This window comes from Anas acuta, chromosome 3, assembly GCF_963932015.1.
Source record: "Anas acuta chromosome 3, bAnaAcu1.1, whole genome shotgun sequence".
NCBI lineage: Eukaryota > Metazoa > Chordata > Aves > Anseriformes > Anatidae > Anas > Anas acuta.
The window spans coordinates 80,128,822-80,141,536 of NC_088981.1; the positions used below are offsets into that span (position 1 = coordinate 80,128,822).

Genomic DNA, 12,715 nt, shown 5'->3' on the forward strand with positions numbered 1-12,715 from the left:
TTGATCTCTTAATTATAATGCAATTTGTAGGATTTTGAAGATATCACAGCTGAGGCAAGTCTAGAAGAAAACATGGAAACTGAAGATCCATTGGAAGACCAGCTGGAAGTAGACAGAGCCCTTTTGTCCAAGAGCTCGATGCAAACTGTAATGATGGTTCATCAGCAGTTGTGCTTAAACTTCGCTCGATCTCTGTGGTATCAAAAGAGTCTGCCTTCGCATCAAGCTAAAAATTATTTCACTGCATTTATTTCCTGCTATCAGACTGGCGCATTTCTGGTGTCACAGTACTATCCTTTAATTGGTAAGATTGCTAGCAACATTTCAGATGTACAAGTTCAGCTTTGTAATGATTTGTTACAAATAAATTGTATTGCAAATCATAAAATAGACCTATATTATAGGCTGTGTGCAAAAATAGTTTCCTTTTTCCAAATAATTTGTCCCATTTTCAGAACTGTCAAGCAAGGCTTTGTTTTGTTCTTTTGAATTTTTTTCATTTGTTAATGGAACACGGTTTAAGAGTAAAGTGAACCTACTTCATATTCAGAAATGTTGATCACTTACATCTGCATAATTCTGTGGAAGATTATGCACTTGCAGAAATTTCCCAGAGGTAAAATTTAAAATGAAGTTCATAAAGAAATTGATTTCAGTGGAGCTTCTATAATTTAAATCAAACAAATGAACAAAAACAAGTGATGCATTTGTTTTGAATTTTGGCACAATTGATGTGAAAATCATAACAATGTGTGTGCAAGACGTCAGAATAATATTTTTCATCACTTCTCAAAGCAGAACTGTATTTCAGTTCTATTAAAGGTGTATGCATGCAGTTAGGAAGCAGATAGTGCAAGAGGACTGCTATTTCTACAATAATATATTTTTGTGTTTATACCTGAGGTGTAATGTATGTGAGTGTGGTTTGTTTTTTTTTTTCGTTAGTTCATTTTTGTTGGATTACTTTTTTCACAGTCTTGCTAATAATTTGGTAGTAAATATCCCCTCCATGTGAACTTAGGAATGGAGGAACTGTGGTTTTCTGCTTGGACTGCAGAATTAGATTTATTTTTTTATCAATAGATAAAATTTTTAATAAAAATAAAAATAAAAGATTTTTTTATCAATAGATAAAAAAAATAGATTTTAGATTTATTTTTTTATCAATAAAACAGAAGATGCAAACTTCAAATTTGCCTCTTTTCCTCTAATCTCACCTTATTGCTTATGCATGTTAAAATCTTACCTTTTTAATACATAACACGCTAAGGTTTGGAATGCAGGAACCAAATTAACTTTTCCTGTTAAATTGGGGAAGAAAAAAAAAAACACAAGATGTCTTTATTTCTTGACTTCCTAGGTGCTGAAATGAATGATAGTCTTTTGGGAAGCCAACTTCTACTTAGCACACTTCTTCAAAATACCTTTTTTGAGGAACTAACGTCAGATCTTGTGCTACAGCAAGATGGCCCCTATGATTTTTACCAACATCCTAATATTCAGCAAGTCCGGCTGTGCCAACCTGTGCTTGATAATTTTGCTAAAGAAGTAAACAGGTTACTGCAGGAATGGCCAGAGCATCCAGTGCTACTGCAGGTAAGGATAACTCAACAAAAGTTTAGGAAAAACAAAAATATTTTAGCATTGTTTTTGTGTGTAAATACATGGAAAGATATGCATAGGACCTGTGCATGCATATGCTTACTCAGATGTTAGTATTACTTACGCAGATGTTTTGAAGTCATACCTGTTTATTAGGTGAATTTAAGGACTGCTAGCAGTTCAGTTTTACTTAAAATTTACAAGATGGTAAGTGATGTTCACTGTGTAGTCTGTTCTTACAGCTTTAATTGGTCTTCAATCTGCAGTACTTCAGAGATTCTTGATGTCTTCTGCTGTTTGGGCTTCCTTTTTTTTCCACAATGCTTTTTTTCCATAGTGCTTTAAAATGGGTATCTTCGGCACCACTAAGGGGGGGCTGCGTGAATCTTACTTCTTGAAGACTAATGCAGAAATATATAATCAGTTGGAGCTCTTAACATTACTAGGTCTGCTTGTTTCCTTCAGAATGCTTTATTGAACTACTAGTGAGCTAATACTAAAATGAAGAAGCAGTTGAAAAAAAAAATGTTCTTACCTCTTTTCAGGGTAGAGTTATACTAATAAAATCAGCTTAGCTTCATGGCTGCTTTTGTTGAAGATCAAATGCTGTAGGTTGAACACTCGTTTTTCATTCTGCAGCTCTTGGTTGTGATGGACAGAATCCAGAGTTTTCCACTATCTAGTCCTCTCTCAAAGTTCTTGAATGGCTTAGAAATTCTTCTTGCAAAGGCACAGGTAAGAAGAGAGCTAAGGGAAATTATTTTCTCATTCATGCTGCTTTAGTTGTATTGGTACCATGATTTAAAAATAAATAAATAAATAAAATCTGAGTGCTTGCCAGGGTTTGGGGAAGTGAATTGCTCCATGCTGTGAGTTTAAGGAGTGAATAATGGTATTACAGTGCTATTCAGACACTGATTTCTGGCTTTGTATAAAGATAAACATTTTTTGTTGTGTTTTTTGTTTGTTTTATTTTTCTGCCAGGACTGGGAGGAAAACGCTAGTCGAGCTTTGTCCTTGCGGAAGCATCTTGATTTGGTCACTCAGTTGATTATTCAGTGGCGGAGATTGGAGTTGAAGTAAGAACTGTCCTTCCCTATTGCTATTTCTTAGAACTAAGCTTCTGTCTCAATATGGAGACATGTTGCAATGCATTATTGCTTTAATCGTGAAACGTTTCCTTTCTTTGTGTGTGTAGCTGCCCTTGTACAGGTATAAAACCAAACAAATAAGGTAGTTGTACTGGCACAGAACATGTCCAGCCCCATATTGTCTTTCATGGTGACCATATGTGTACATATGTGTATGCCTCAGGAGGGAGAGAAACAGGACACAACTGGAGTACTTCATTCTGTTTTCCCAGCCTACTACTGTTTTTAATCCTGGGATCAGGAATCCACAATCAGGAATTCCAAAAGTCTACCTCACATCTTGTGAAAGAAAACTCTTTTGAAACCTGGCTCTGACTGGTTTTATTTGACAGTTGTAGTTCCTTCATTTCTTATCTCATATTTATTACTGTCAAAGTAATGATCTTCAGTAGTTGAATGTGTGTATATTAAGGATATTTGCAGATTGTTTCATCCTCTAAAATCTTCCTTTAGTGTAGCAGAAACAGAATAAGTTTGCGTTGTTTTGGAGCCCAGATGACTCATGAGCTTGTTTTTTTTTTTCTTTTCTCACTGTTTTCAGTTGCTGGTCAGTAAGTCTGGACAATGTTATGAAGCAGCATGTAGAGAAATCCACAAAGCGTTGGTTCTCAGTCTATCAGATGATTGAGAAGTATGTGCAAGAACACACCGAGGCAAACATGGAAGGCAAGTGCTATCCTTATATAAACATGTGGCAGAGTTGCAGCAATTACTAAGGATGCATAATTAAGCTCTCAAATGACCAAGTTTAACTATGCACTTGAAGGTGGAGTTATTGTCCCCTTTGCTCTGCAATAAATTCCATGCCTCTATAAGGTCTTTCATATAGAGTGGTATTTTTTTCTGAAAACGTGTGTGTAGTTCATAGGACTAACATTGTGGGGGTGTAAAAGAGAGATGCTTGTGAAAGGCATCTAAAAGAAAGTAGAGTGGTAGTAATCATGTCAGGGACATACGAACATCGTAAACTGAGGTTTGGAAGCCTTCACCTGCAGCTGGAAAAGGCATCTCACTTCTTAACTGCACAAAGCACAATTCATATTCTAACTGAGCTGCTTGAGTATTCTGTATAAAGCATAAAAAATTCTTACAGTAAGTGTGCTTTAGGTATGCACTGTGCCTAGCAAATCTGTCCACAGGTGTTCAAATTATGTAAAATAAGAAAAAATACTGCTTTCAGTCCCTAGCCCTCCCAGATTTTCTGAAATTGTGAAGATGAAAATAACGTTCTTTGGAATGAGGCAAAGCTCTTCCAATCTCCTGACTAATTAACGTCCTTGACAAATTAAGATCCTTGGGTTCTTTTTACATCTTCCAGTATTTTCTCCCATAGGCAGTGCTCTAAAGACACTACTCTCTACTAGATTTTTCCAAGATTCGTTTCTGTCTTGATTTTGAGGTGTTAAGGAATTGGCAGCAACTAATTTGTAGCATATAGTTTTTCATCATGGCTGAAAAAGTTTGTAAAGAATATCAAGTTTTCTCTATATGCTTAGTGTTCACTCAAATTGGGCGTATAGCTGGCCTCCTCAGTGCTATCTTACTACTGTCTCTTTTGTCCTGCCTCCTCTTTTATGCAGTGTATTCTTTGCTGGTTTTACTTACTAAATTAGAATTTCTCCCTCCTTTTTTTTTCCTAGTTTGTTTTGAAACTTCCTCAATAGAAACCTGATACTTAATTACAAGGTCACAAAGACCAGTCAACAATTTTCATGTAAAGTTTTATTTTGTTTTCTCACCCTTTTATATTTTTGGTGCAATGTTCAGAAACTGAGCAGATGAGCCTAAAAATGCTGGTCAGCACACTACAAGCTTTCATCGAAGGATCTACGCTGGGAGAATTTCATGCACGACTACAAATGCTACTGGATTTCCACTGCCACGTCTTACTGATGCCTCAGGTACCAGAAAAGGGTAAGTTATCAGTGTAATGTGTGTTGGAGTCGTCTTAAAAACCACCTTGTCATTATATTCCAGGCTTTCTGGGCAGATGACTAAGAGCTCAAACAGAATGCAAGCCTATGATGCATTTCTTCATTTTCATGAAGAATACTGTTGGTCTGTTAACCCCTTCCTTTGATATTGCTAAGCGTCACAATTACAAAACAAACAAAAAAACCCACTAGGCTACATTTCTGCTGTTGGTACTGAAGAATATCCTGTTTTGAAAGAAGCTCCTCATTGTTTGTCCCTTACAGACATCCTGTGCAGCATCCTATGGAATTTATACAATTATTATAAGCAGTTTTCAGAGTGTGTTGAGACCAGAATCACTGAACTTCGTCAACCTATAGAAAAGGAACTTAAGGTAAAAGAAAATTTTGCTCAATCTGATTATACATCGGAACAGTAGAGCAGTTATTTGAATTTATGTGTAATAGCTCTGTTGGCCATGGAAATCCCTGCTATACTTCATATTTTTCTTTGTCAAGAAGATATTTTTTAGGCAAGGAGTTGGTGAAAGTCTTTAGTGTTTGGTTGGTCCCATTTAGCCATGGAGGTATCTACCAAGCCCCTTTGTGAAGCCCCTTTGGATTTCACATTTGGCTACGCAGCAGTTTTAGCATAAACAAGTAATTATTAGAACAAGACAACTATGCAATTATTGGTGCATGCTCTAAAATGTAATGCATTGTTTCATCACAGATGATCAGCTTTAAAGACCATCTTTTGTATGCAAACACTTCGTTATATTAGTAAAAGTAAGCCCACCGTTTATTTCTTTTCTTAATAGGAATTTGTGAAAATTTCGAAGTGGAATGACGTCAGCTTCTGGGCCATTAAACAATCGGTTGAAAAAACACGCAGGTAACTCATACCTTTGAATTAAGGAGCCAGTTATGGACTGATGATAATAAATAGCAGTATTTGTATGTATGACTGTATTTCAAACCTTCTTTCTAAATTTCTCTGATTTTAAACTTGAATGCAGGAATGTTCCTTGTACCCTTAACACAGTGGAAACACTTATTTCCAGGAGCTGAGAGATTTCCTGGGCTAGAACACCCAGTAACTGTTTTGCTTTCCTTTTGTAATTAGGACTCTCTTTAAATTCATGAAGAAATTTGAAGTTGTTCTAAATGAGCCATGTCGGCCTGCCTTGGTGGAAATTGGTAAGGAAGAGCAGCTGGACTGTTTGCAAAAGCAGGAGGAATCTGAGAACAAAGAGACTAAAATTCAGAGGCTAAGCAACGCATTAAGAAAAATTCTGTCTTCTAGAACAGATATTGACAAGGTGACTGTATTCTTTGTTTTAAGTGTGGGAAGGATATTTTCAATATTTTCATCTGTGTGTTTTTCACTGATTTATGCAGAAAAATCTTACATAAATGTCAAGTCTCTTGAATATATTTTCGACTTTTTGGTCTTTTTTGTGTTGAGTGTTATGAAACACCGCAGGTGGGTGGGAATACAGCCTGGAAAGACAAGTACGTTCAGTATTAGTTTGGCACAATATCTACAGTCTAACATAGAGGCGATAGCAGTTACACATTTCATCTCTAAGTTACTCTTTATATTGTCTGCAGCAATTTGTTACTTCCCTGCTGGTACAGTGGCACTGACTGGGACTAACATTTAATACTGCCCTGCTTCATGTGGGGGGATATTCAGTTACTCTCATTTCCAAGGCTTTAGCTTTCTTTGGAGCAGGAGGGTGACTGATTCTGCTTTTGTCATCTGACAGTCAGGAAGATGATGGATAAGGAAAAATAAATCTGAGACAAAATCTAGTGTGGGTTTGGTTTTGGGACAGGGAGGTGCATTTTTTTTTCAAGCCTGTCACTGATCATTAACAGGGTTGCTGCTGGTTTCACATGTTTAAGAAATGAAGACTTCATGAAACCGCAGGGACATGCATGCAAACTTAAATATCCTAGCTATTTCCTGAAGAATAGCTTTTGACATGCTGGGGGATCACTTCTGTAATTTAATTATTTGTATTTGTGTACCATTTTCATTGTTTCCCTAGCAGTGCAGTTAAATTTGTGTTTAGTGGAAAGTAAGAGGTGGCGTTCTTATCTAATGCCTTAAGGGCATTAGTTATATAGGATAAGATGACTGCCTACCTTTGAACTTGGAAGGCTGAGGAAGTTGACCTAAATGCAGTAGTCTCTATGAAAAAGAGGCCGTGACAAACAGCTAAAAAAGTAGGGCCACAACATCTTTGATTTCTTTGGCTTTTTTCAGAGTTAATACATGCTTGACATACAGATATTGCGATTTTCCTCAAATGCTTGGGCTGAACTGTTCAGAGGACTGCATGAGCAAGTTGTTGGGTTTGAGGTGAATGCAGAACTTACACCTTTTTTGCAGCAGTTTACTCTGACTTAGTGGACAGATAATACATGCATAATTTAGGCTGTCTAATTGGACTGTTTCTTTCATTTTTCTCAGCAGACACTAACGGAAGAATGTCAGGATGACATTACATTTCCTACAGAATCTCTTCAGTACCGCCTGCCCAAGCTTACTAAAAGAATGAAGAAAATGTGTGCAACAGTTACAGAAAAGAATCCATTCTTAAGTCTTCTGGAAAGTCTTGACCAGTTCACAGGTTAGTTATTCTTGTGATTTTTGTGTTTTAATTGACCTTTATAACATGAGTGGAATCAGGAAAAAATGCAGATGCACGATTCCTTTCCTAGACTATATTCCTATGGCTGGTTTGTGTTCATTGGCGTTTCATATTTTAACTTTCCCTGCTGTCTTCCTTGCAGGTGATATCATTGGTTCTGTAGTGGAACTGCAGAGTTTAACATTTGATCAGACAGCAGATAAGGAGAAGCAGAAGTCAGAGGCCAAGCATATTCAGATGCAGAAGCAACGGGCTTTGTCAGATCTCTTTAAAACCCTTGCTAAAACAGGTGAGCTTTGAATTGAAATGTGCTTGTTTTAAAAGTTCTTAAGCATCTTACATTTTTGCCAGTACATGTAAATACATGATAATATTATGTCCTTGAAGTCATTGAGCCATTAATACATAGAGGCATTTAAGTCTTTTTCCCTTCTTGGAAATGAAGTTTTTTTTTCCTTGGGAAATGAAAATGCTTCATCCAATTTTAAAAATAACTGCAATACAAGTGTGAAGACTGAATTTAAAAAGTATTTATCTGTAACTTTTTCCTCATTGGTTTTATTTCATGCTATAGCATGCCTTAGAGGTTCAAGGCTTTTTGTTTTTTTCTCTTGGCTGTCACCACCAACTTTTTATACAAGCAGGTCTATGTCTTATTTCAGCTGAAGATAGCTTAGCTATGGTGTGTTATGTTAGAAAACTTGGAAAATGTTCAAAAGCTTGTCAAGATTAGCAAGCGTGAGGAAAAAAAATCCTACATTGGAGGCTTTGTATCTTAATAAGTCACATTTCTTTCCATATAAAAGAATGAGGGCATAAAAAGATACGTGTTCAAATGTCATTCCAGGTCTGTCATACCGAAAAGGTCTGTCTTGGTCCCGCTCAGAAGGCTATAATGAAGTAGTCCGCCTATATCCGCTGGACTTGCGTACTGCGTTAACTGTAGTGAGTTGTACGAATGAACTGGATGCCACGTACGTATACAGCATTTTTAACCCTTAGATTGTATGAGTTGCTGCTCTAGTTCTTAAATTTTATTGCAGGTGGATTCAGATTGGAATTTCTGGACTTTAATGCGTTTTGGGTTTTAGATTCACTCCTATCTGTTTTCTATGTTTGAAAATCCTGTACATACTGTACTGGTACATAAAACAGAAGTTTTTTAAACTTTTTATTTTTAAATTTGCACTTCTGATAACTTTACAACTGGTTTCATTGGTTCTCTGAATTCATTTAACCCTTTGCCGTTCAGCTTTGTTTGGGACATTTTGAATATCCTTAGAAGGTAGACTAGACTGGTAATGATTTATTAAAGATTAGTTGCAGTTTACAGAGATTACTTAGTCGATTGTTTTGTCTTCATCAATGGCTAATAGCATATTTAGATTTCAAAGTGGGCATTTCTTAAAAAAAAAAAAAAAAAAAAAAATTGCTGTGGAAGATGTTCTTTCAAATGTTTCTCTGCAACAATTGATTTTGTCATTGGAAGATGCTGGTTACTGTCCCCCTCAGATGTACGGGCTTTAATGCATAACATCTTCCATGCAACATAATAGCTTCCTTATCAAGCTTGATTCAGCAGCATTAAAAAAAAAAATAAATCAAAAATCACTGCTTCAGCATGAACTGATTTTCAGAGATGGAGATTTTATTGTTGCGCTAGGTTTTCCTAGGGCTTATTTAAAAAAAAATAAATGATTTCTTATGACTTCTATATTGGTGAGGAAAAATAAAGAATTGAAAGTTCAATGCATTTGCAAAATATCAATGTGTAATCAGATTTTTTAGGTTGAAGAGCTGACCTGGTGGTTCTAGTATTCTGAAATACTGGAATTATTTACCTTTCTAATATCAAACTTCTTGTGCTTTGTCAGGTTACTCACAGAGGTTTCTTCTGCCTGGGATGGCTGCCAGAAGTACTTCTATCGTTCACTTGCACGCCACTCTAGACTTCAGACAGCATTGTTAGCACCTGCCAAGGTAAAAACACAAAATCCAACCAGGAATCCTACTTCTGCTAATTTTAGATTACCAACTTGAACCTTGAACTGGAATTTTCTAGTAGTAAAAGGGCAAAGTGAAAACACTGTGTTCTCTAGTATGATAAAATATATATATTTTTTTTTATCATACTATATATATATATATTACCATACTCTCTCTCTCTATATATATATATTTGGGGGATGAATATTAAATATAGCACTTCAAAACCTGTCATTCTATGAATGAACACTAGAACGAGTAAATTACTTAGTGAAGTTAGTAATCTGTACGTTGTACAGTATCCCTCATCCCAGCTAATCCCGAATTGCTACTTTTTGTGCCTGAAGGAATCTTCTGAAATGCTGGATTAAAGCTTGTTAGGAGAACAAAATCAGGTTTAGTAGTGCTCATGAAGAATCCGTTCAGATTTATAAATGGCCATAACTGTGTTTAATACAGAAGGTTACAAAACATTTCCTTGCTTAGAAATCGGTCTAAAATCATTAGGAGGAACAAATGAGTTCTGACAAATCATCACTACCTTTTCAATATTCCAGGAAACAGGGATCTCTTCCAGATGTTCTTCTTCTCACTGTGTTTCACCCCTAGTTTTTATTACAATATAATCTTGTCAAATGGCACAGCTGGTAATGGAATAAATAGTGGAACCTGAGATCAATTTTGCTTTTTATTGTGAACATTCATTCTGGACTTTAATTCAGGATTTGTTCATCTGTTAAAAAGAGAAAGTAGTTGTCAGTAAATCAGGTAAAATGAATTGTGGAAGTGGTTTTAGCAGTGGTCATGGATTTAAAACTTTAAGCTGGTATCTCCTCTTTGGATTTTACTTACTTATGCCAGGTGACTAATTCTGGAACTAAATTCCTGTTAGGAGTCACTGCACTGGAAGTGCAACTTAATATGTCTGTGTTTGCAGAAACTATTTTTAAGTTGTATAGTGGATATATGAAAGATGCAGATGAATGAAGAGAGCTGAAACTAGTAACTATACTTTGTGCGCATTTTAATACTTGTTCACTTAAACCATAACCTTTCAGTCTTCTGAGTGAAGTGGAATGGAGACACAGTCAATGTTGTTGCTTAGTCTGCTTATTCATCTAACTGTTCTCTCCTTTCCCTCCCACTTCTCCGCACTTATTTTCTTCAGGATCTTGGATTAGGTAGTATTGAGCGATGCAAAGGATTCGCGGCACACCTCCTGCAGTTGCTTGTCAGACAAAGACAGTCTCTTACTGCATTGACAGAACAGTGGATTACACTGAGGTATTTTGCTTTACACCATTAGTTTTATTTAAATGTTCAGCACAGAATTATTGACAGTAAGCAATTCAGTTTAAGAAAGATGGAAAATGATAAGGTAGAATACAGTCAAATTCTCTCTACTTCCCTATCTCTCCCATCCCCTCAGTTATGCCTAGATAGAAAAGCTTTTTTTTTTTTTTTTTTAAAAAAAAAGGTGGTGAGCAGAAAATAAATAATGCTTATCCTGTCTTTTCAGCCAGCATTTTGGAATCAAAATAATTGGGGAAAAACAAGTTAGGCATGCACAAAGCCTATGAAATCCTGTATTTAATTACACTGTTGAATCTACAGATTGTTAAACCTCTCTCATTTAAACCTTTCCTTTTTTGGTATAGTCCTAAATTAATTTTGGCTGCATTCAAGTTGTTTTGATTTGGAGAAAATAAGTAATCTGGATGGCCCCTTGGCCCAAAATGAAGAAACCTCAACAACCAAAGATGAAAAATTCTAGAAAGAATTAATACTGTGTTAAACACAACATAACTGATGTTGTGTTGAAATGCTGAAAGGGAAAGGTGTATAGGAAATCTTTCTTACTTGATGGGATTTATCCCTTACAAGTTTTGCTGCAAACTCCACTGTTCTGTAGGTTTGTGATCATCACTGATGTAATCTATAAGACTTTTTGAATTTGTGTCAAAGACTATTTCCTTTGTAAAAATAAATAAATAAATAATAAAATAAAAATAAAAATCATCACCCCAGCTTTATATTTGCAGGAATAGTAAAATTTCTAAAAAGCTAATCTTTAAGATTCTCATTGCAGAACAGATTAATCATTTGTTAGGAACTGTGCCTCTTATACCCTGAGAGAATAAAGGTGTGCTAGAGTCCAGTTTGCTTGTATACTGGAGGAAAAATAACAACGTTTAAGTGTTAGATCAGGAATCTAAGGGTTACTGAAATGGGTGATACAATTCTGAGAAATCTCACAAAGCCCGGTTTCCAGGAAGACTTAAACATTCAATGGAGAGAAAAAATGGGTAGCTACACTTTTTTTTTTTTAAGATTATCATTTTAGTTTTTCCAAGAAGTTTGACTTATCTGGGTTCATATTATCTGGAGTTTTTATGAACTTAGTTGGAAGGTTGAACCCTTAAAAGGGGAAGCATACCATAAAACTCAGTTGTGGGGTTAAAGTAATTTTCTTTCCTTTTTTCTTCCTAACCAGGAGCCTCCTGAGCAGCATGCAAGAGATGGACTCTAGGCTGAGTGCTGACAGAGAATATAATGTAGCATTTCCTCCTCAAGGCAGAGTTCAAGACTGGACTGACAAACTGCAGCACCTTTCCATGCAGTGTGTGATGGTTCTTGAGGAGATGCATTGGTTTATACAATGCTGTCCAAAAGAAGAGCTGATGAAGTGCAGTGACAGTGAAAGGACAGATGTCAAAGCAAACATTTCTCAGGGTTCAGGACCTGAACAGATGTTTGGAAATGTTCTTACGGGAATACCTGACCGAATTCCCTCAGAGCTAAAATACCTGTCTCCAGTAACAGTTGAGCAACTGCCTCCTGGATGCAGGATGAGAAATAAGGATCAGGTATGGTTGCAGCTCCAGGCACAGTTGACAACAATGCTGACCCGTGTAAAGGAAATGAAAACAGAAGTGGACAAAATAAGACAACAATCACATGAGAACTTGTTTTATTCCTGGTGAGTTCTACATCTTCATAAACTGAATCTCTCTGTGTTGTATATTTATATGAGATGTGTAGTGTCATCTTAAAAGTGTTTGCCTTTACATAGTTTAAAAAGTATGTTTCAGATGCTCTTGAAGCTTGTTTTTATACACTTTTTTTTTAACTGTGGTGTCTGACTTTTTAAACAAGTTTATGTGTCTTGCCTCACTCCCCTGACCAAAAATGGGTTCATCTTAGCTTCTAAGCTTGTCTTTGGTCTCTTGGGATTTCATCTGATCTGTAGTTAGCTAATGATGTGAATTTCAAATCCAAATTTATAGAAGAAAAATTTATTTAAAAAGAGGCCTGTAGGCTGCCTATTAAAACAAAAAAAAAAAAACGTAGACATAAAATGAAAGAGGAAAAAAAAGGTTTAATCTTAATCTGAGATGTT

At 36.0% G+C, this 12,715-nt stretch overlaps 1 protein-coding gene across 1 annotated transcript in view; it reads left to right on the plus strand.

Moving 5' to 3' along the window:
* Positions 1-12,715, plus strand: part of MDN1 (midasin AAA ATPase 1) — a 91,561-nt gene that overhangs the window by 59,156 nt on the left and 19,690 nt on the right. Inside the window, exons 65-79 of the mRNA XM_068677968.1 lie at positions 31-304; positions 1,361-1,596; positions 2,242-2,337; positions 2,587-2,681; positions 3,295-3,419; positions 4,521-4,667; positions 4,952-5,061; positions 5,488-5,561; positions 5,793-5,988; positions 7,149-7,308; positions 7,472-7,618; positions 8,177-8,303; positions 9,204-9,309; positions 10,484-10,599; positions 11,810-12,295. Of these exons, the coding sequence (XP_068534069.1) occupies positions 31-304; positions 1,361-1,596; positions 2,242-2,337; positions 2,587-2,681; positions 3,295-3,419; positions 4,521-4,667; positions 4,952-5,061; positions 5,488-5,561; positions 5,793-5,988; positions 7,149-7,308; positions 7,472-7,618; positions 8,177-8,303; positions 9,204-9,309; positions 10,484-10,599; positions 11,810-12,295 (2,495 nt within the window). The remainder of the gene's footprint in view (positions 1-30; positions 305-1,360; positions 1,597-2,241; positions 2,338-2,586; positions 2,682-3,294; positions 3,420-4,520; positions 4,668-4,951; positions 5,062-5,487; positions 5,562-5,792; positions 5,989-7,148; positions 7,309-7,471; positions 7,619-8,176; positions 8,304-9,203; positions 9,310-10,483; positions 10,600-11,809; positions 12,296-12,715) is intronic.